At 40.4% G+C, this 23,655-nt stretch overlaps 2 protein-coding genes across 2 annotated transcripts in view; both read left to right on the top strand.

Annotated features, from left to right (window-relative positions):
* Positions 1 to 7,192, top strand: part of gtpbp4 (GTP binding protein 4) — a 9,880-nt gene extending 2,688 nt beyond the window's left edge. The window contains exons 5-18 of the mRNA XM_013915754.1: positions 6 to 33; positions 164 to 264; positions 546 to 638; positions 1,546 to 1,737; positions 2,415 to 2,480; positions 2,576 to 2,665; positions 2,750 to 2,860; positions 2,950 to 3,027; positions 3,258 to 3,309; positions 3,397 to 3,497; positions 4,206 to 4,403; positions 5,208 to 5,273; positions 5,834 to 5,977; positions 6,647 to 7,192. Coding sequence (XP_013771208.1) covers positions 6 to 33; positions 164 to 264; positions 546 to 638; positions 1,546 to 1,737; positions 2,415 to 2,480; positions 2,576 to 2,665; positions 2,750 to 2,860; positions 2,950 to 3,027; positions 3,258 to 3,309; positions 3,397 to 3,497; positions 4,206 to 4,403; positions 5,208 to 5,273; positions 5,834 to 5,977; positions 6,647 to 6,799 — 1,473 coding nt within the window. The 3' untranslated portion in view covers positions 6,800 to 7,192. The remainder of the gene's footprint in view (positions 1 to 5; positions 34 to 163; positions 265 to 545; positions 639 to 1,545; positions 1,738 to 2,414; positions 2,481 to 2,575; positions 2,666 to 2,749; positions 2,861 to 2,949; positions 3,028 to 3,257; positions 3,310 to 3,396; positions 3,498 to 4,205; positions 4,404 to 5,207; positions 5,274 to 5,833; positions 5,978 to 6,646) is intronic.
* A 1,878-nt stretch (positions 7,193 to 9,070) lies between these two features.
* LOC102210506 (WD repeat-containing protein 37) lies at positions 9,071 to 23,348 on the top strand. Its single transcript, XM_005752429.2, has 13 exons — positions 9,071 to 9,268; positions 11,250 to 11,417; positions 13,303 to 13,338; positions 16,455 to 16,551; positions 16,870 to 16,965; positions 17,090 to 17,154; positions 18,172 to 18,258; positions 20,712 to 20,847; positions 21,120 to 21,191; positions 21,410 to 21,454; positions 21,774 to 21,850; positions 21,930 to 22,170; positions 23,203 to 23,348. The coding sequence occupies exons 1-13, from the start codon at positions 9,218 to 9,220 to the stop codon at positions 23,346 to 23,348; spliced, it is 1,317 nt and encodes a 438-aa protein (XP_005752486.1). The 5' UTR covers positions 9,071 to 9,217.
* Positions 23,349 to 23,655: the final 307 nt, after the last annotated feature.

Below are 23,655 nucleotides of genomic sequence, written 5' to 3'. Positions count from 1 at the left end.
GGCAGAAATCCAGCCTGGAGTACCTGGAGCAAGGTGAGCAGAGTTTAGGCTGTGATTGAGAAGCTGAGTCCGTCCAAAATCGTACTTTTCCTTTTAGCTGAAAAGTTTGAGTAGTTCAGTCTGTTTCTTCTGTCTCCATACGTAACCCTTACTCGTCTTTCAGTGCGTCAGCATCTGTCCCGTTTGCCAAGCATCGACCCAAACACGAGGACCCTGCTTCTGTGCGGTTACCCCAACGTGGGCAAGTCCAGTTTCATCAACAAGGTAAATCCCAGACACATTTATCACGATCATTGATTTCCACTCTGAGCCAACTTTACGAGCAAGATTCTGATTAAGCTCTTAAATTATCGCACTTACTGCGCTTGCACTTCTGATTAGACTCAGACTGTATTTCGTTACCCTGTATATTTACATGCGTAATGACAAGTTGAATCCTAATCCTTTTTCTGTTTGTACTGAACAGAGATTGCAATCACTAACAGTCGCCTCCATCTGCCTGCTTTCAGTGTAGCTAACAGTGTAACTGCTTTCTTCCTTGTCAGGTGACCAGAGCTGATGTTGACGTCCAGCCGTACGCTTTTACCACCAAGTCTCTGTTTGTGGGTCACATGGACTACAGATACCTCCGCTGGCAGGTGAGATGATCCTGCTCGCCTGAGTTTTACTGTGGTTATCATCTCATTGGTAAAAATGAACTCCAGGACAGTGGACGTAAAGCATGTGAAAATGAGGTTTAAAAGGAAAGCTTTGCACTTGTTTCAGTACACATTGTTTTCTTGGACTCACTTTGAATGGCTTTGCATGGTTGAGTTCATCCACTCACTGAAACAAGCCACTTTATCCTGATTTCCCTTCCTTTAAGCCAGCTGTCATCTTATAGGCTGCCCCTCATAAGCAACGCTGGGGCAGAATAGAGCAGCTTTTGTACTGATAGTCTAACTAAACATGGGATTGGTGATCTTAACTCTTTACCTGCAGAGCTGCTGAAATTCTTCCTGTTTGTGTTTGATTTATATGAAAGCTGTTTTTCTTTTATTAGCCTTACGATCATTATTGCTGAGATTTGCCTGTACCAAATGATACTATGTATGTGCTTAAAGTTGGCTGAGAGTCTGGACAACTTCACGAGACCACACAATCCCAGGAAAAATAAACATGGTAGAAATCAGCATTTAGTTTTATCTGTTTTAGGTTATAGTTTTGGAAATCTTGTGAAAATAAATGTGACTCCTGCAGGAAGGGCATTCAGGACTTCAGGAGTTTCTTATTTTTTTGCTTGGATTTTGAGGAAAACAAAAACGGCCACAGTGTTTTGTCTCAGGTTTAAAAGCAGTTTCCCTAACAGAGTTCACTTAAGCTCAAACTAAACATCTTGAAATGCATCCTGATAAATCTAGCATAGGTGCTTTCCCCTCACTCTAAAGGAGGAGCGGGAGCTGTTTTCTCCTGAAGGTGGATTGTGAGACAGGCTGACCTAAGACCGTTTTAGTAAGCTACCACCTCCTGTTGTTAGTCAGATGCTAACTGTGTGTTTGTGTGTAGGTGGTGGACACCCCCGGGATCCTTGACCACCCTCTGGAGGAGAGGAACACCATCGAGATGCAAGCCATCACGGCTCTGGCTCACCTCAGGGCGGCGGTTCTTTACGTCATGGATGTTTCTGAGCAGTGCGGTCACACCCTGCAGGAGCAGCTGGAGCTCTTCAACAGCATCCGACCCCTGTTCGCCAACAAGGTCAGACGGCAGCATATCATAACTGCTCTGCAGATGAGTCAGTCCCTGCAAATTCACCCACTGGACCCCCTCAAAATCAGCTGATTCGTTATCTACAAGAACTTCAGTCTAAGCAGTCACGCAAAAATGTCCGTCATACTATGAATATTTTACGAGTTAGTAAGCAGGGATGGGTCTAATATTGGTGGTGTAGACAAGTTTTTCCTCTTGAATAGGGAGAGTTTAAGGATCAGTGGAGGGTCTGAGTGCGATCCAGCCGTAAACACAAGCGTCGGTCTCCTGATTGTGTTTAGTGAAGTGTGTGCTGTCGTATGCCACAAGAAAACTGCCCCAAGTTGTAAAGGGAGTGAAGTGAGACTTTGCTAAGAGACACTTTGGGTGGATTTACAAAAATGTTGGTTGTTTAAACATGTATTTGAACCTGATTTGAACCTGTACTGATGCTGGGAAAAAATACCACATATTTTAAAAGCGCCAAATTTGACCTACCCTTATTTACTTTGAGGACATCTAGCTCTGAAACATTTCCTATCAAGTTAAAATTTCTCATGGCTCAAATATGCAAAAGTTACTGTAGAAAAAAGAACATCTGATCTTGAGGGGGTCTGGTGGGTTTTCAGGTTTAATTGACTTTTTTTAGCACTCACACTGGTGGTGATTGTTTTTGTACCCCGCAGCCTCTCATCATTGTGGCAAACAAATGTGACGTGAAGAAGATCAGCGAGCTGTCTGAGGAGAACCAGGTGGGTGGTTTACAGGTTGCACATCTCAAAGACAGGAATGTGTAGGATGTGTTTAAGAATTTGCTTAACGCGTTAAATGTCCTCTTTGTTGTCAGAAAATCTTTGCAGACCTGTCTGCAGAGGGAATCCCCGTCATCGAGACCAGCACCCTGACAGAGGAGGGCGTCATGCAGGTTAAAACCGAGGTGAGAAACAGCCGACTCGGGCTCGCTCTGGTCCCGGAGCGTGTCAAGTATTTGATCTCACCGCGGCTGCCATCTTTCTTTCAGGCGTGCGACCAGCTCCTCGCTCATCGCGTCAACACCAAGATGAAGGGCAAGAAGGTCCACGATGTTCTCAACCGGCTGCACCTGGCCATGCCCGCCAAGAGGGATGAGAAGGTCAGTCAATCAGCTCTTGAATGGCACTCTTAAGACTTTTGCTTTTTTTTCTTACATTTGTTAAAGGTTAAACCTGTTCATGTTTTCAGGAGAGGCCTCCGTTCATCCCAGAGGGAGCCATGATGCGCAGGAAAGCGATGGAGGTGGACGCACCCAAACGCAAACTGGTAGGTGTGGTGGGAACTTCAGGCTTATAGCAAAAGAGACGGCAAGCATTTACTTAAGCTCTTTACTTTAATTTCATTGTATATTTAGCTTATTTTACAGAACCCGGAGACAATAATCTTTCTTTGACTCTAAATAGCAAAAAAATGAGTAATAATGAGTTTTTCTTCCTCTGCTGAGTTTAATTCTCTCTGTGCGGCTGTTTGTAAAATGTTTACTGTTCTTCTTACAGGAGAGAGATCTGGAGTTGGAGCTGGGTGATGACTACATTCTGGACCTTCAGAGTAAGAACTGCTTCCCTTTAATAACGGAGCTGCTGCTGTGACATTTCAGACCATCTATTCATTGCCGTTCTTTTTTTTTTTTTTTAGAATACTGGGATCTAATGAACGAGGATGAGAAGCGTGATAAGATTCCTGAAGTGTGGGAGGGCCACAACATCGCAGATTTCATTGATCCCGGCATCATGAAGGTGAGCGTCTGCTTTTGCATGTGCACGAAGGCCTGCAAAGGTTCACATTGCTGAGATTCTGCAGACATCTGTGTGCAAACAAGGACACCAACTGTGAACGCTTCCTCTGAGCAGGCTAGAGCGTCGTATAAAATGAACGGCTGTGGTTACCTGCTGTTTACATCTGTGTTTGTGTTCTTCCACAAAGGAGAAGTTCACATTAAAAACGTAACAGCCTCCAGATTAATCTGGGGAAACCTACTTCCCTTAACTGGTCCTTCCGCCATGCCAAGAAACAAAGGGCACAAACTGTTAAACAATGAAAACCACAAGATCCTTTATGATTAATAGTGACTGGGTTCATTTCTGTCATCTACGGTTCCTCTGTGCTTTTGTTTTCTGCTACACGAGCAGAGGACACTAATCTCTATAACTGTAATGCATACCTCTATATTTACTCCTGAGCTACTCGTGCTGTTGTTTACCACACTGATATTCCAAAATGTAGAAGATAATGTGAACAACTAAAGAAATATAACCTATTCTGAGCTTTTAATGATAACAACTGAACCACTGAGGCCTTCAGCATGAATGTAATGCATTTATCTCCAGGATGCTCTCAGAAAGGCTTAATGAAGAAAAAGAGGAATAAGGCATTTGTCAAATGTGTTTCTGCCCTCTAAACTCTGTCCTCTAAATGCGTGTTTGTTTTTCTCTCGACCCTCACAGAAACTGGAGGAGCTGGAGAAGGAGGAGGAGCTGAAGGAGCGAGCCGGGGAGTACGATTCCGACGAAGAGAGCGAGGACGAGGAGATGCAAGAGATCCGCATTCTTGCCAAACAGATCCGCGAAAAGAAGCAACTCAAGGTCCTGGAGTCGAAAGAAAAGGATGTGCATGGACCTCGCATGCCCAGGACCGCCACCAAGGTGAGCAGGGCTCAGTTTAAGCTACTCACCGTCACCCTGCTGGAGTTGAGATGTGGGTCAAATTTAAGTACAGCTGCCTTCAAATACTTTATATTGACTGTTCCAAACATAATAAAAATATATGCCGACATAGCAGATTTTTCCCCCTATTCTTTAATACCTGTTGGTGTTTAATTTCTTTGATGTCAACAAACATCTGAGAGCTTAAACTGTATCAAGTGCTGACAAATAGGTGAAAGAATTATGAATGCGTTCCTACTCATCACCTCACCTCTGCTGGTCGCTATTCCTGTTTTTCGAACATGGAAAATTTGCTGCACTTCCAGCAGAATAAGAGACTTGACAGCAGGTGAGAATCAGCAGATTAGAATCAAGTATAAAGACGTCACATCGTTGGCTGAACATATGTAGGGACAGCGTGCACACAGGCTGAGCTGCTGGATCCTTATAGCTGGTATGTCTTGAAACGGGCACGTATGAAGCATATTCCCTCAGTAATCGACACTGCACTCAAAACATCAGGGGAAAAAAGAATCAGTGGAAACGTGGCATTCATGGAAACCAGGTTATGTGCTCATCATCAGTTACCATGGTGATTTAGCCAGGTTTAAGAAAGAAAAAGGAAAACGAACCGCTTTCAGGACAAATTTTGAAGGCTCCACCTAGTGGAGCTTTTTACCCAGAGTTACTCCGTCAAGCTTCAAGCTGGTGACTCCTTTAGTTCTTTGACTGTCTTTTGTCTTTTGAACCTGCGTTTCACACGGATGTCTGAGCTCATGTTTGTGTTTGTTCTGATATGTTCAGGTTGAAAGGAAGCGGCTCGAGAAGGAGATGGGTAACCTCGGTCTGGACATGGACGACAAGGACGATGTAAGTTCTGATTTGAAATCGGCGCCTACAGGATGTATGTAGCTGAATTAATGATAATGATATTAAGTTATAATTACAATGGTGCCCACGGTAACAAATAAAAAAGAGGCAACCTTTTACTATGTGGTTTAATAGTAAAAAGTTGTCAAACTGGGGCGTGGAATGAGGCTAGGTTTTTATATTATTTTGTTTATTGCTAATAATAAAGGATTAAAATCTTGCTGGGTTTGGTGCGTGGACTGTTGGAGTTTTAATATAAGGGTTTTTGAATAGTTACAGTGAAACGTTTGTTTCAGTATGATCTTCTTTGAACTCATTTTATTTTGGTAAATATGTGTCCTTTTATTTATATTTTCTTTAATTAGTTTGGTTGTTTTGAGATTTATTTGTTTTATTTTCATTATTGAAGAGTTTGTAAACTCATTCATGTTTCCGTGGTTACGTGTTTCTTCGGTGTTGATGGTGTTGATGTGGTCTCATGTTCTTGTTCATACTGGTTCTTGATGAGTGAATCTTTGGAGATGTTTGTGTCTTAAGTGTTTCCTGTCGTGTACTTTCAGAGTCACTACGCGCAGCAGGCCAGACGCTCCCGCAGCGTCGCTAAGAAGCGTAAGCGTGAAGCTTCGGCCCCTCCGACGTCCCGAACCCGCAGCCAGAGCGCCTCCCGTCCACCCCGAGACCAGTCTGGTTTACGAGATGCAAAGGTACGAGGCTGTGGCATTGCTCAGCTTTTAACTAAAATCTGCTCTGTGATCGACTCGCTTATTAGTCCTTTAGGTTTTATGAAAAGGCGGACACATCAGAGATCTGCAAACATGAGTTGTTTCACACAATTAATCACAAAGTGGCCAATACTGAAATAACTGAAGTCTTTGCCAGCTTACCTTTAATCCAGTTTCCTTCTGCAAAGAAAGAGTTGATCCTAAATGTTACTCGCTGATGTTTAATCTCAGAGGGTCAGTTTAGGCTGAGCTGACTGCAGCGCTGTCAGTAAACTAGCAGAAACCCTAAATACCTGATTACCTTTGAATTCCTTTTTTTGTCTGACCAACAAGGATTCACTTAAACTGCATATTGTCGTGTGCAGGAATTACTGCATTTATCAGCAGTTTTATACGTTACTTGTAGTTGCAGCTTATTTATAAAGGTTAAAAATACAATTTCATTGTTCTTATTTTTTAGCTCTTAAAAAGCATCAAGTGTGATTTTAATTTTTTTTGAAGGTGTCTTTTTGCTTTCATTAGTGACAGTTGAATCACAGGAAGGAGTGGATTACATGCAGTAACTAGTCTGGGGTTCAAAATGTAATAGATGCATGAAGTGAGTCCCTCGTTCTGTAAACTGACCGCTGGCTTTGTCCGTTTGTTCATCAGATGGCGAAGAAGACAAAGAAGATGATGAAGAAATCCCAGAAAGACATGAACCGCCAGGGCAAGAAGGGAGAGGCAGACAGACACGTGTTTGACCTCAAACCCAAACACCTCCTGGCTGGGAAGAGGAAGTCGGGCACCACAGATCGCAGATAAAACTGCTTTTCCTGGACTGTTGACACCTGGACACTCTGCTGGCACCATTGCCGGGGAACCATTTACATGATTAGTGATTATATTAATACCAATTTTCAGCTCAAGCATTTGCTCATGGAAGTGAAGCTCAGCTGTAATGAAAACATAACTATATTGAATGGCAGAGACTTTGTAGTGGTTAATGTCTTACTGTGTTACTGCAGTAGTTCATGTGTGAGGCTGATTTGTATTCAGTGTCAGGTTTCTTCTTGGCAGTATCAGTAAAGTGAAACCTTTTGCCTTACAGCTCGTATGTGGCTCTACTTTGGATAAAGTGATGATGATGCTTCCTTTAGAGTCTCTTCTTGAGAAATATTAACACGGGAGCCAAATAAACACATCGGAACTAAAATATCTCAGGTGTCCTATTTTTCTCTATGGAGTGATTTTATCTTAAAGAGACAAGGTGGTGACACAACCTTATTGTGTTTTTATATTCCTGATTTGAAAATACTGGTGATAATTGTCTCAGTTGTGCAACAGTTATGCCAGTTTTGCAGCACCAAACGTGCAGTTTTGTTGCACTGAAACGTTACGTCCAAACTTACTTTCACATTTTAATAACACATTTTCTTGCTTGTGTTAAATATGCACACCAACATGTTTTTCAAACCCTTTTAGTTGAATGTTTCATTTTTTTCATAACAAACATGGACAGTCCTACCAATCATCTCTTTTTCTTTAGTTTAACTTCATGGTTAATTTTCAACTTTTTGTTGTGATGGTTCACATTTTGGTAGTAACTGTCTCATTTCGGTTGTTTTTCTCTCTTTGATCCTTTTGTATGACCTTTTTGCATCTTTTCCTACAGTTGTTTTTTGATACTGTACATTTTGATTTTTTTATTTTACAGTTTTAGCTCATTTTGCATCTCTTTTTACCCCATTCTCTCTCTGGGGTCGTTTTGTGTCTCCTTGTGATAGCTGTTCATGTCTTTGTGCTATGCTGTGATTATTTGTCATCTCTTTTTACCACAATTATGTCTATTTGGGGTCGATTACTGTCACGTTTTTGTTTGTTTGTTGTTGTTTTTTTGTCATTTTACGGATGTATGTTTTCTGGGATATTTAAGACCTGGTTTTAGAGCTTGGACCTTTTCCTAGACCCTGTTCATTATGTCCATTATTAGAAAGCATTTACACGGTTTACATTTAAAACCGCTTTTAGTGCTTTTATTATATCTCTGAAATGGCTTCATGCCCTAATTTAATTTTCATGAAGCCAAATTTACAAAAACATGTAATTTATTTGTAAAAGCTCCATAAATTTAGACTGTAGTTTGTTTTTATGTGGCGACAATCAAGAAAACAAGAAACTAACAAAGTCTGGATGGAGTTTTGCTGTGACCGGCGTAGGCTTTTATTGCGAAAAAACCTCGGACCGGAATTGGCTTCGTTATCTTTTCTCGCGTAACGGTACCCGTCTGCTGTCAACGCGGATTTTGGACAAAACCTGCGCAGCATTCTCAGACCTTGAAGAAAATGTTAGCGACGACATCAGTTCCCATCCACTCCCGAAATAAAAACGAGTATTTGTAGACTTTCTGGTGAGTTGGCCTCCATGTTTGAGCAGGTTATTTTCACCGTTAGCCCGTTAGCATGTCTGGCAGCACCAGCTAATCGGGGAAACGTTAGCTTGGCTAAGCTGGGCATCGCCGCTTTAAATTGTCTAGAACTGCTAATGTTAAGGTCCACTTTTTTCCCCAGGTATTTTCGTTCTTTTTAAAACCTTAAATGCTATTTTTTTAAATAAAAAACATTTTATCCAAATGTAATGCAAGATAATGTGACCTTAGCGCTGTTTTCTTTGCGCTTACACCAGTGACAGTCAGCAGGAGGAACTAGGCACCAGACAGCTAAACAAGGCTGGTTTTATTCCTCAGAAACGGGCAGTAACGGATAGACGACTCTCTGATGTCTGTGATAGTTTCAGCCTGACTGGTGATTTAAAAACGCATCTTATTTGCATGTTTTAGTATCCAGACACCTTTGTGTCAACTCAAGGACAAATGTAACACACACCAGGCTCAGATGTGTGTGAAGACTGATTTGAACATCCAAAAATTAATCTTCCTTTCGTGTTTCTCTGTGTAGTTGAACCTAAATTACTGTCCTTTCCTGAACCGAATCCAACTGTTTTGTTGGTTAAATATAGCTGAGTAGTTTTGGTTCATAAATCCAACGAAACTTAAAACCGAAAAAAATAAAATTAAGAGGTCGACGATGACTGTTGGTTGGCACACAGGGGCCAGACCTCTTTTCTCGGTAGAAAGGGTAAAGTCATCCAACGCAACCTGGCGTTCTTATCACCTCAGCCGACTTCTGATAATCTGTTTCTGGCAGTAAGCAGTGAAGTGTAAACATTACTCAAACCTCAGTAATGTTCCTGGAGCAAAACACACACACAGGCTTTTTGTGTAAGTCAGATGGGGTAAGTAACTTGTCATTCGTAATATTTAGATTATTTTAAAATACATACATCTCAAGTGATGGGTCCTGATGAATGTATGATCAGCAGGCTTTCTTTTAACATCTTAGAAATTATTCAGCTGCATAACAGGTAGGAGTGGGCAGGATGTTGATCATCCGCTTCTATCATGGTGTGGGATTTTGTTTTGTAGTTATGATTCATGATAAACAAGTTAAACGCCAACCTGAACACTTCAAAGAGGAAAATATTCTTTTCTCTCTCACTGATTTATGAAATGACAATAACGAGTCAGTGAGTGCTGCCCACCTGATTTTTTTCTTCTTCTCTCTCCTGTATCTTTAGAACATTTAATGAAGTCATGAAAAATGTTGCATTCATTTTAGTTACAGCCCTTAAAATGACTGACCTGGCCCACCCTCATAAGGAGACACGAGTGGGTGGATGTCAACTCCATAAAGTTCTGTTCCTTGGGTAAAATATGTGTTTTTAAAAAAAATGCCCAAGTATAAAATCATCTAAAAACACTGATTTTCTGGCCACTTGTGCCATGATAAACTGGTATTGGCATTAACGGTGATATTAAAAGAAAAATTAATATTGGGTTAAAATTGCTCAAATGACAGTATCATAATTAATCCAGTGTTGGGTTAAGGACTTTGCAGTTCATCAGTGACTCTGTTATTGTAGCCACAGATAATTATGCTTGGATTAGGTATAAATTAACTTTACTGAAGTTCTCTTATAATGCAAATTAAAATGTTTGACATTTTGACTCAACTTTATGTACTTCAGAGGTTTGTACCTGAGGCCTGGGCTCACAGATCAACAACTCCTCGTCCTTCTTTTCCTCTTTTGTCCATTCTTCTATTTATTACACTAAATTTGACATGAGACCTTTTCTTTTTCTTTCTTTCTTTTTTTACTTGCAGATTTCATGTAATTGCATCTCAGAGCCATAAGTAACCCTATTTAAAACATTTAAACTGTTGTCACTCCAGAGAAAAGACTTTTGAGTGTTCTGCCGTCTCTGGCGTCCTTCTCTGGTGCTGTTATTTCAGTTTCCTCTGTTGGAAATTCTGATGCTTTTTTAGATTTAATATTGTAGACCTTCTGTTTTCTTTTTTTAAAATAAAACTTTAACTGCTTCCTTTCTGGTAAGCTTACAGGTAAACTGGTTTCCTTGGGTAGAGAAAAGTGGGTGTGGCACTATGCAGATTGGTTTGAACAATCCGGGCCAGAGCAGGCCTGCCAAAAGGTCCAATCAATGTAATTTTCTCTGTATTTTGTCATGAAGATTAATGTTGTAATAAATAAACGAAGGGTTAATGTTACCTGAGACATGATTTTATTACAGTAATATATCTTTGTAATCTGGAAACAATTATTTTGTTTCTCCAAAAACCTCTCTGCCTGTTGCTTCATCCATTTTACAAATGTATTATTTGTTTCCAGAATGAAGTTAAAAAGACTGAATATTTCAGAGGGTTTTTTTTTTCATATATTGCATGTGCAGCCGTTTCTTGCATAAAGTGAGAACATTTCTATTAGTGAACGTAGCAAATCTACATGTCTAATTATTGAATGAGCTTTTGGCTGTTGTGGAACCATAATCTTTTTTTTTTCTTCCAAATATTGCTCGTCTCTCACTGGAACATTTCAGCTTCTTCTAACAAAATATTGAACACAGACAGTTTTCAGTTTCTGGAGCTGAAAGAAAAGGTTGTGATGTGGTTGTTAGCTTCTCAGTTTCTATCCCAGTGGGATTTATTAAGCGTGCTCGCTGAGCAACACTCTGTTTCACACTCATTCACTTTGTCATTTCACACATTCACACGTGGAAGCTGCCAAATAAAACCACTGCCAAGTGCAGTACTTGGCAGTGGTTAGGATTTCGTCTTGATGCTTTGCAGTGAGTGAAGAAGACTGGATATGTTCTCTTCGCCCTTCGGTCAGCCTCTCTTTTGTGATTTTATACTTTCAGTCTGTGGTTGCATCAAGTTTGAACGGAGGGATGCCAGTGGAGAGCGGGAGTAGCGCTGCTGCCCGCCAGGCCAAGCAGAAGAGGAAGTCCCACAGCCTGTCCATCCGCAGGACCAACAGCACTGAGCAGGACCGCTCTGGCCTGCAGAGAGACATGCTGGAGGGACAGGTGATGATTCCTTAAATTGTACCCTGAGAACGGATGAAAACTGCCTTGTATTTCCAGGTACTCCTCTGGAAACTGCACTCCTCTGCTGTCTTTCAGCATTAGCCTGCTGCTGTCCTGCTGTTTCTGTGAGCACCCGTAAGCACTTTGGTTGTAAGCCTAAGCCAATTAGGTTTTAATACAACCGTTTAGAGGACACATGATGGTTTATATTGTTGCTGGCTTGCCACAATTACTGGATGAGTGCTGTAAGATTGTTTTCATTTAGTGGATAAACAGATGGATTTAGAACAGGCTGAGCCATTTGAACTTCGCTCGGGTGGATCGTTCAGCTCAGTGGTGTTTGTTCCTGTTTCTCAGGTGTTAAAAACCCTGTTCGCTTTCTCTGTGGCCTGCCAATAAGGAGCTGAAATACTCGTGGGATGCAGGGTAAACACAGCTTACCTGGAGGTAATTATCTGAATCGAGAGTAAATCAAGAAAAAAAGGGAGAGGGAAAGGATTAGGAGCCTCTGAATTAAGACTTGGCTTCAGTTAGAGGTGCACATGTAGAGCAGGGAGAGTTAAAGCCTGTTGAACTGAAACACAGTTCACTGGCTTGTCTCACCTGCCTGGTGTACCTGTAATCTAACCACTTACAAAAATCACTGAAGCACCTTTTTATTGCAGTTTCTTAAAGGATCAGTGCATGTCATTTATTTGCCAGGGAGGCATTTTAGCATTTGGCTTTAACATACTGTCCAGCACCTTCAAATAAAAATATCAGGATCGTTTGTTCGGGTCTGACAAAGTGCTGAGCTGCATCTGTAAAGCAGGGTTTGCTGCTTCACGTGGATTAATGTTGTCCTCATGTGAGCCTTAATACGTGAGGGCATTGTTGGCTCAGCCCATACATGTGGTTTTGGGTTTCAGTCTTGACTGACTGTGTTGAACACACTCTGCCATGTAGACTTAATAGATATTCAGACCTGTGTTTCATTTAGGTTGGCAGGATTTTTTCCTAATTAACTTTAGTGTCTTTGTGTTTTTATATGAAGAAATTCAGTAAAACTTTTTAATAACCAGGTTTATTATTACTTTATTATTGCTTGTTTGTTAATGCTTGGTCAATACATGATTGTCTTACTGGTGGATATAAAGTTGCAGCTGATGGTTGTAAAACATTGTACTCCCCGTGGGCCAAACGCTCAGGCAGCCTGCTTCAGACAGGTTTTTTTTTTACTCTTGGCTCTGTATGATGTCAGTGATGTGGCACATGATGAATATGATTGTCTCAGGCGCACAGCTCTGTCTCTGAGCACCTGCTGTTCAAACCTTTTATTTGTAAGAGACAGCTAATCAGAAGAAAGTTCCCTTAAAGGGAGCAGAAAGGAAACTAGAAAAACATAATCAAAACTGATAGTGAACAAAAAAAAGGATTATTTTTGATCTATGTTAGTAGAGTCCAAGAATCAAAATCAATGTGCGTTTGTTTCTTGAGTTAAGGTAATTTATTGTTTTATTTTTGCATTTGTATGTTGGTCCTTTTCACATGTCACAGTAGGAAAAGCACAGATGGAGGTCTTTATCACTTTATGACCATTCAGCAGCTCTAGTTTACTGAGACACCTGAGCGTAGCGGTAACATTGATAATGTTGTCAGCAGCATCCGTGCTTTTCCTGCTGCAAGAAAGGTTCATAACCTTAAGAAGAAGAAATGGTGCAAATTTCTTAAATTGCAAATCTAAAACTCCCTGAATGTGGAAGCTGAACTTGTGATCATGCAGTGAAAAGAGGTTTAAATCTGTTGCAGATTTAAACCTGCTGAAAGCGCCTGTTTCTAACCAGACGTGGTGTAATCCCTTCCTCATGACTTTTTGTTTTCTCACTCTGGTCCCTTTTGGTCTCAGTCCTCTGATAATCTGGAATCCTTCATGAGAATGGAGGTAAGTTTCAGGTGTTTCGCCCTCTGTGTTTCAGATAATAGTGTAACTTCCCTCATAGTTTGTAGAGCTTTAGCATTAGTTGTATACGTTTGGTGTAGTTTAGGCTTGATTAGTAATAGGTGGAGGTGAGGTGTGGTCGTTGCTGCACTTCTAGTCTCCTTAAAAAATGTGACTATTTCTAGATTACAGGATGTTTTCTTTTGTGTTTATTTAAATAATATCTACATTTTGCAGTTACAAATAAATCAGTGTTTGTGACCTGTTTAGTATGTCTTTGAGAGAAGATGGGATGTTTTCAGCTCTGTGAACTTGAGGTGGAAAAGTTGTTCTTATGCAAATCACAATAGTGCTGCTCTATGTAAATAATGATGCACATGAAGGATGTGACTTCAATCTTGCATATGTTTCTACTGATGTGAAGAATCGGCAGGTGTTTGAATCTTACATCACTTTCTTTATATACTAATCCCGAGTCTGTAAGGAAATAGCCTAATGTATCAGTGGATTTTGGTTGTATTCAAAATCTGTATCATGCCTCTTTAGACTCTCCCTGCATTTGTGGGTATCGCTGTCAACTTGCAACAAAGGTTACAAGAAATTCACCAAATGTAAAGCTTTTATTTGAACATCTGTTTACTCATGTGAAAACAGAAAAATAATAGTCATTAGTTATGTTTCATTTCAGTCGGTTCCTGGCTGAACTTGTCTGTTGGAAACATGTCACTCTCCAGCACCTGGCCAGTGTATTTACCCAACATTGGACCCGCTGGTTATGTTGAATCCTGTGGGATCAAGGCTCATATATGTAAACATATTCTGACTTCTCACATGTGCGTAAAATGTTCTCCACACCGGTAATAAGGATTAATATAAAGGAATTTGTCTTTTGAGCATAAGACTAATTAAAAACATAAGATTGTTTTGCATTTTGCCCTCATTTGATTCATTTTAGGCAAAGATTTTCAGTCGTTTTGGACTTTGAGATCTCATACCTCAGTGTGCTCTAGTCTGTAGACTTGTGGCTTCACGCAGCAGTACATGTATCATCATGCAGCATTGTGTCGTAGTCAGCCCTCTTTTCTTTTTTTCATGTCATTATCTCAAATGTAGCACAAACCCTTTAGCCTTTGAATGCTGACCCACGACCGATTTCTATGTAAGTAGCTGCGAGCACAAAGGCAGTCAAAGAAAGAAGGCATGCTTTGTGCAGAGTACACAACGAAGAGATTTCCACACACTGACCCGTTTCATCGTGACTGGCCAAAGCTTGGAGATCTCTTCCACTCCGTGCTTGTGTCGAAGCTGCTGACTCAACTACAGACGGAAAGCGACACAAAACTGTTTACTCGCTGTGAAAAAGCCTTCTCAGGTGGATTCAAATCTGACTTATAACACTTGATTTTTAAAGCACTGGACATTTTGTCAGTGCTTTTTATGTTTGTTTGTTTTTTATTATTTTAAATGACTTTTTTAACAGTTGTTTGAGGATGTACCCTCTCCTCTCACATACTCTTCTCTTGTAAAGTGCTCCTACAGACTATGACAAGGTTAATCTTTTTATACATTTTTGTGGTCATCATCTTTGGAGGTGATGACTTTTGCCTTCTCTGTACATGTGTTAATTAACAAAGCGATGTTCACAGAGCTGGCTGTCGTTAGGGTAGAGTTCATCACCAGTCATGCTACATGCGTCCAACTATGCTGTTTTTGCAGGCATGCTCAGGCGCAGTGTGGAATGCCTGACGTGAGCACACCCTCAGGTGTCATATATTTCATCATAGTTTTTGTCCTTGGGTATTTGTTTTTTACTTATTGTCGAGTTTAGTTTATTAGAGCTTCTAAAGCATGAACAGTTGTCTGCCTCTGTGTTGGTCTTGCTTGGTGACCTGACCTCTGAGCTGGATAAGGGGTGAAGAGGGAGGATGGATTTATTTATTTATTTTTTAATCAGAGGCAGTTACTGTGCAGACTTTCCCATCACATTATGTTGCCTTTGGGAATAACCCCTAAAAAATGTTGTCTGAATTTGTGCACGCTTACCTTTTTTTTTTTTTTTTTTTTTTTTGTCTTTTGGGTTTTTTCTGTTAAATCTTTTGTGCTTTTCATGTAATTTAAAGAAACTTGAAAGCTGCAGTTATCAAATGACTCTTAACCTAAACTGCAGTGATTAATGTCCCATTGATGGACATTTTTTAAAATCGTCTAAATATCAGTTTAACCCATGACATTCTTTAAAAAAAAAAAAAGTCAGATATTGTGTATTTATTTTTATTTGTATATCAGTCCATTACAACACATTATAGATTATTTAAGGAAGTTTAAAGCACATTGTAAAATGGGATAAAGAGAAATTCTGTCTAGAGTTTCCTTTTATAGCAGCAGTAGTCTTGCAGAATGGTATAAATTTGTCAACGCCTGTTTGTTTGCCCTATAAAAACACATTCAGACCTGTAAGGCACCAAGACCTCCCCAGTGCTCTGTAACCATCTGACTGTTTCTTTCACTTTTATGGATGATTTTACTAATTCTTTCCTTCTTTCCTGCCCGAGCCTGAGTTCACGATTATTTCCTTCCTCCAGGTTTATGGTGTGATAAGAGGCTGTTCCTGTGCTTTGTTGCAGTAAATTTGTGCTGTTGGTACCAGATATATAGCCTGCTTGTTCTGCAGGCTTTCTCACTCTGTAATGTTGTTTTCGTGCTCAGAGACTGGATTGAAATCTATGGGAGAACTCTGCAACAGGATGGTAGAAGTTTACCTTCCTAGGGAAAACGTCTTTGTAATGCCTTATTTTTGGGCAGCGCCAGCAAATGTCTGAAGCATTTTTTGCCATGTTTCACAGTCAGTCCTGATGCATGCTCAATGATCCAGGTTAGAAAATGGCACAAAGTCGATTCTATTCAGGGTAATGAAATCTTCCTCCCACTGAAAACATCCAGAGGAAGCAGTTTGTTTGCCCTAGTCAGTGAAATTAAGTTAGATATAATTTAGTTAATCCTTCAAAATAAGTGGGCAGAGGCACATCAGTAAGGTGGCCAAGTGACCAGATCAGCTTCTTTGGATAATCCCTCATATTTCCACGTTTTTTTAATGCTCTCCTTTTTCCCACCCTCTCCAGGACTCCAAGCTGCCTCTGTCTCTGAGGAGCAATCTGCTGGACCTGTTCAGTCAGATCGAGAGGGAGTTTGAAAACCTCTACATAGAAAACCTCGAATGTAAGTTCCCATGAAAGCAGAAGTGATTGCTCTAGCTTTTGTAATAATTCACTGTGCAGCAAGAGACCCAACACAAAAACGAAAGCAGTTTGCATTTCTTAATTTTATTCAATGCATTTAACTTTTTTTTTTTTTTTTTTTATTGAGATGCATGAAAAAAAAGATAAATTCCTACAAAATAAAATGAATTTATCAGTCTCTGTGGCCAGTAAGCAGAAAGCTGCTACTCAGCAATGGAGAGTAACTTGCTAACCCTGCTGTGGTGAATAAAACGACACATTCAGATGTCTTTTAATGTGCGACATGTTTGACTTTCAGTACGCAGAGAGATTGAAACACTGAATGATCGCTTGGCTGCAGAGGGACAAACATTTGAAGGGGCGGATTTAGCAAAAGGAGCACTTAAAACAAAAGGTGAGATTCATGTACAGTTATGTTATAGGTAGCATAGATATATTACTCATCTTTTTTTTGTTTGTTTTAATCCTCTGACCTTTGATTTCTCTGACTTCTTTTTGTTTTTGTATGAAATTCACAGCGAGCCACAGCACCAGCCAGCTCTCTCAAAAGCTGAAGACGACCTACAAGGCCTCAACGAGCAAGGTAAATCGAAAATGTTTGTAAATTAAATTGTTTTATGTATCTGATATTATAAGTTACCAGTTTGTAAGGTTTTGGAAATTTTCTGTAATTATTGCTTATTAAACAGTTTCTGTAAATCCTTCCTTCACAAAAGATCTGAAGTTCAGTTTTTGTGAGCCTTTGGGTGCTTTTCATTATACTAACGTGTTTCCTCATTTCCTCCAACTGTGGCTCAAAATAACTGATATAAATGACCCCAGAACTCAGATAAAAGGTAGTTACTTATTAAATACTTGAACTGACAAAAATAGCTGATTATTATTATTATTATTAGCAGTAGTAATACTGTTTGTTTTAATCTATATTGAATATTCCTTTTAAACCTTCCAATTTATGTACAAGTGTCTTCTTCTTATAAGTTCTCGGCTGTTTATTTACCTTCATTATTATAACCTGAAGAGTAATAAACGGTGTGGCTGTGTAAGCATGTCAGTGGTAAAATAAACAGCTACTTTGTGTGATGATTCCACATTTTGCCATAAAATTATTTCTTTATTTCAGGTTTATCACACATTATGTGTGATGGCACATTATTTATATCATACATTTACCATGTAAATGTTCTATTATCTGTTGATTCTTACTCACAGCACAACAAAGGAAGCACAGTGAGAGTAAACTGTGCCGTGTAGAGGTGCAGCTCGTATACGTCACCTCAATTTAAAAAACAAACAAACAAAAAAACAAGACTTCAGTATAGATGCATCATTTCTGAGCCATGGGAGGAGAGACGAAGCTCGTTGGCATCATGAAGAGCACCCTTAGTCTATTTTTAATATTATTTTGTCCATCTCAATTATATAAAGAAAACAACGCAGTAAAAATGTTCAGTGTCACTTGTTTTGCGGTCAGTAAAGACAAAAATTTGAGGAGGTTTATTTAGCGCCTGTTTCCGCTTTGTCCGTGTGAGCTCACATGACTTTTGAATGTTAAAGAAAAGAATTGCTTTGCTTTCTTTTTTCACTTTTTTGCTTGTAGCCGCGTTCAAATTCTTGCCATGCCAGAGTAGGTGGATCCCGCAACTTCAGCGTAACCAGCTGGGAGTTGTGGGGTGGAGACTCATGGGTAACTTGTTGATTTCTTCCCCTTGTGTGCCAATATGCATGAACAGCCCAGCCAGGGGGGCGAACCTCCCTCCCCAAGAGACTTGGTCATCCAAATGTAGGCTTTTGAGCTTTTCTCTCATTACCTGCGTGAGATAAACCAGCTCTTTATCATCTCCCTAACGGGCCTTTTCAGTTGCACCTTTTTATTTCGTTTTATGCCGCTACCGTCGGCATTCACATAATGGTACACTCTGGAGGCATCTTTAACACGGACCAGCTTCAAAATGCTTTTTGAGGAGCATTTCCTGGCTGCTGTAGATCATTGCTGGCAGAGTCACGTGTGTGGCCTGCTCAAAAGTCTTTGCCTATAACAGATTTTGCTTTTTTAAACAAAAACGTTTAGAGTTTTTACTTGGATTACTTTTTAACTGTCAGTATTAATGGTGACTTTAAATATTTGGGTGACTTAAAATGACAGAAAACCCAAACATATCTTCATATTTGTTTTAAAACTTGGCCGTAGGAATCCCGAGTTACTTGAACTTCCTCAATTAAAGTAACAACCCAGACAGAACGACTCATTTTCCTGGTAAAAACATGAGGTATGATCACAGTTTTTAGGGCATGGGACTCTAAAACTCAAAAGCCTTACCATAGCTGTTTTATTTATTTATTTAATTTAAGATCCCCAAGTGGGAGTAGTCAAAATACTATGTATTAGAAAATACTATTTTCTAATACATAGAAAATGGGGACTCTTCTGTTGAAAACTGCTCAGCTGTAGCTGCATGTCCAGCTCTCATCACTGCTGATGATCCTTCATCAGAAAGTTGATGTTTGCTCCTCTTTGTGAGTTTGAGGACTTTGGTGGCCAGAATGATATTTATGCAGAGCAGCCTGAAACCAGCAGCCGAGTGGGGGACCCCGAACAGAAGACCAGCTGTTATTCATACCGTGGAGTGATATATTGAATAAAAAATTCACATTTTTAACTGATTATTTTACTAAGAAAAGCAAAATCTCACTGTGGCTGTGGCAGCCTGCACTCTGACACTACAAACTGTAGAGAGTCACTGCTCCATAATTCTTCTGCAGCGCTTCGCATTTCCTTAAACCTCCCCAAACGTCCCTGTTGCTGCTTTTTTAAATGTAACATGGTGCGTTGATGTTACAGGTGCACAAGTTATGGATTAATATCATTCCCAGTGTTATAACAGAAGACATAAGAAATTACTTGCTTCATATTATTTATTTATTTTTGTACACGAGAACGTACTGCTCTGCTTGCTAACAATCACAACCGCTGGTTCACACCCTGTCATCCGTTTGACTATCATTTGTTGTCTTCAATCCTTCAGATTTTGTTTAATGTTTCTCTTGATTCGTGTATCAGATGATTGATTTCTGTCTTGATGTTCTCCTACTTTGTTTCAGTTGGAACTTATTTAGTGGTCTGTGCCCAAAACGATCCAGAAGTCCTGTTTGTATCATCCCCATCTTTAATGTAAACGTCTCAACAAAATCTTGATACAGATGACAAAAACTACTCCTCGGTTTCGTGTCTAACCATAACTTTGGCCGCTTTGTTTTCTTTTTTCCTCCCTCTTTTTTAGTTTTAGTGATCCGCAGTACTGATACCGTATGAGTAATGCGAATGCTTTCATCTGGGTTTGTCTGGTAGTTTGTTTTAAAGCTCGTCTGAGTGTGCGATTGCCAGTCTGATACTTCAGGAGCTTTAAAAGAAACGGCAACAAAGATATTTTGGTAAAAGCTCTTGAACCCAGTGAATAACACTGCTGTTCACCAAAGCTAATTAGCACTGGCATACTATAAGGACCCTGCTGAGCAGCTCCTCAGTGATCCTCAGTCCTGCTGACCTGCTTCCTCCCTCCCTCCATCAGACCAGGGTTCCTACACAGCTCGAGAAACTGATGGCTTAACAATAAAATCTGTGATCAAATTGAACTTTAGATTTAGTAACATCTTAAAACTTTTATCCCCTTTAAAGAATAAAAAACAAACAAACCAAAATGCCAAAGAGGGGCCCAGAGAAAGATGGCAAGTGTCAGGAGAGACAGTGGGGTCAGGGATTTGGTTTGTAATAACAGAATTATCAGTTATTTATTTAGTTTTTAATTTAGTTTCAGCTAGTTTCCAGAGCGAGTTTACACATTTCAGTTCAGTTGATTGTTTAGTTTTTATTATTTCCATTGTTAGTTTTACATTTGTCTGGGGCCTCACACTGGGTGTGTTGAAAGATTTGACCAATTCGGAAAAGACTTAAAGACATTTCTTACATATTTTTATGTAAGACCCCTCAGTCACCTCTAGTGACATTATGGATCCTGGAATGTTTGGGTTGGGGGGGGAGGGGTTGAGAAGGTGAGGTGTGTAGGAATCCTGTTAGGGACACATCTGGGATTATCTGGGATTTCCTGGTCCGTGTTAACATTGGCTTGATGTTACCATCAGATTGTGTCCAGTTTCAAAGCGACCACGTCCAGAGCGGTGTGCCAGCTGGTCAAAGAGTATGTGGGTCACAGGGACGGCATCTGGGACCTCAGCGTCACCAGGACCCAACCTGTGGTGCTCGGGACAGCGTCTGCAGGTATTTTCTTTTATGCTCTCGTACTTTATTTACGTCATACAGTCTTATTTTTTCTTCATTTCTGTGGCGGTGGTTTTGTCTCTAGCTTCATCTTCTGTCTTCAAACTCAGAGGTTCATGTGTCTTTATCTTTCCTTCTGTTGTTTACAATGTCAACATATTTAAACATGTTTAAGATCTTTTTTTTTCTTTTCAAGCTGAGACCTAAACTAAAGCGTGATGGACAATTGTTAATAAATAAAAACTCAGACTGTCCTGTGTGCTTTCCAACAGACCACTCTGCTATGCTGTGGAGCATTGAGACGGGAAAGTGCCTCCTCAAATATATGGGTCACCAAGGATCAGGTAGAGTTAGAAATGTCCAACCCTGGAATTGCTGAACCAGCACGTGATAATCTCTTCTGTTAAAGGAGTAGATCCTGCAGCATTGTGACCTGCTAAAATTGTTATTGCACAGTGATTAAACAGCCATCATAAAACTGGCAGTCAGAAAAACATTACTTGGTATACTATGCCTCAGTGGTGTTTGTCATGTGACAGAGTGCATATCTGTGTCTCCACAGTGAACTCCATCAAGTTCCACCCCACTGAACAGATGGCTCTAACAGGTAACCATCGACAGTATCAACATAACTAAGACTTAAAGCTGAAGCAGCCAAATCTGTGTTGCGTGTATTTATTGCAGCAGCTGGAAAAATAAAACTGAAGTGAAATATTGTTTCCATACATCTGAGAAACCATAACCCAGACACGAGAAGGCTTCTGCAGAAGGACTGAAAGTCTCAAAGAATAAGTGTTGTTGTCTTTTTACTGCTGGGTTTAACCATAAAGTAAAACATGGACACAAATGGAGCGTTATTTCTTTTTATTAGTTTTTCATTGACTCTCAGCAGCTGTTTTACCCCTTTATCTCTGCCTCCTCCACAGCATCTGGAGATCAGACAGCTCACATCTGGAGATACATGGTGCAGCTGCCGACTCCACAGCCTGTTGCTGATATCAGCGTAAGCTTTTCCCCCTTAATATTTTAAAACTTGTTAGTGTTCCTGTCGTCAACGCCTCTTCCTCTCCCTCCTACATCAGCAGCAGTCACCCTGTGAAGACGACGTGGACTTCTCAGACAAAGATGAGGCCGACGGCGAGGCGGAGGGGCCGAACGACTGCCCTTCCATCCGTGTGGCGACTACAACTCTCCGCAGCCATCAGGGTGTGGTGATCGCTGCTGATTGGCTGGTTGGGGGCAAACAGGTTGTGACGGCTTCCTGGGACCGAGCCGCCAATCTGTACGATGTGGAGACGTCAGAGCTGGTCCACTCACTCACTGGTAGGAAGACGAAAGTATTGAAATATGAAATATTGTGTTTATTATAAAAATGTGGAGCCCACACTGAGAAAAATATGCCTTTCAATCCCTCTGAAGTTGACTTGATGACATTTTATTAGTTGAGTTGAGTTGACCCAACTTCTGTGAAGTGTTTTTGGTTATATTGTTAGATTTGGTTAGTTAGAGCAAAGCTGTGGTTCTCCTTTCTGGTTGAAAATGAACTGTTTAAACATTTCAGATCATCTGTTCTGCACTACAGTTATGAAATTCTGCTTCCTTTTATGGTGCTGATCTTATTTCATTGGCATGTATTTAGTCATCTCCCTAAAGTAGATGTTTATTATCTCAGAGATGTAATTGTGTTGCCCTTAATTCTTTCAGTTTGTATTTAAAACACAGATGACCTGTACAACTTGGAATCTGCCATTTTTGAAAAGCAGGGAATCGTAAATCTTCTCCCAATTACGTCAAAGCAGAAGAGGAATGCAGTGAGAATGTAATCGGTTTAAATCGCCACAGGCCTCCTCTGCTCCTGAGAGGAGGCCTGTGGTGTTTCTAAGGCGTGTAGAAATGTAGTATCAGGCCCCATGTTTGTGTAGTTTCAGACAAGAAAGTATTTTACCATATGTCTAAATAAATCATTATTTCTACTCGCTTATCAAACTATAACATTCAATATTTCCTAACGTTTTTGATTGCCTCTGTGATGGACGTGCTTACACTTGCCTACTGATGTCATGTCAGACAGTGGAGTTTGTATCTGTCTGACTGATGAACAAAAACCAGGAAATTGGGAGGGATTGTGTGTCATTAAAGGTGCTGCAGTCAGTTTTGAACTGGGCGGTGTTCAGCCGAATGAAGGTCTCTCTGTGAAATTGGAATAAATTAAGATATTAAACGGGAGATGGTGCAGTGTAGCTGCACTGGAAAACATTCCTCAGTGTAAGAATGGCAGCTTTTAAAAAGAAAGATAAACATGAAGGGAAAAAAGGAGGTGTGTATGCTCCTCACTGTGTGCTGCTGTCTCTTCAGGGCACGACCAGGAGCTGACCCACTGCTGCACACACCCCACCCAGCGTCTGGTAGTCACCTCGTCCAGGGACACCACCTTCAGGCTGTGGGACTTCAGAGACCCGTCCATCCACTCTGTCAACGTGTTCCAGGGGCACACTGAGTAAGCCGAACACCCATGCATCCATCTCTATCTGTTGCCTTTATGGCAGGTGGTTCATAAAGAGCACTTTAGAGTGCTGTAGTACAATTAACCACAGTGGAGTGGAAGCCCAGTTATTTTGCATTGGTGTATAGATGCATACAGCTATGTCTCAAATAATGCAAACTTTCATACATGTTTCCTAACGTGTGTGTTGTATTAGGAATAGAGAGTTTGGCTATAAAGACAAAAACCTTTTTCAGTACCATTTTTAACGGTCATTTCTGTTGCTGTAAGCCACAGTAAAGATGGATATTTTAATGAGGGACTTT

Source organism: Pundamilia nyererei, unplaced genomic scaffold (assembly GCF_000239375.1).
Source record: "Pundamilia nyererei isolate P.nyererei 1_Seehausen unplaced genomic scaffold, PunNye1.0 scaffold00358, whole genome shotgun sequence".
NCBI classification, from domain to species: Eukaryota; Metazoa; Chordata; class Actinopteri; order Cichliformes; family Cichlidae; genus Pundamilia; species Pundamilia nyererei.
The sequence above is the reverse complement of the archived record's forward strand: the minus strand, read 5'-3'. Positions and strand labels throughout refer to the sequence as shown.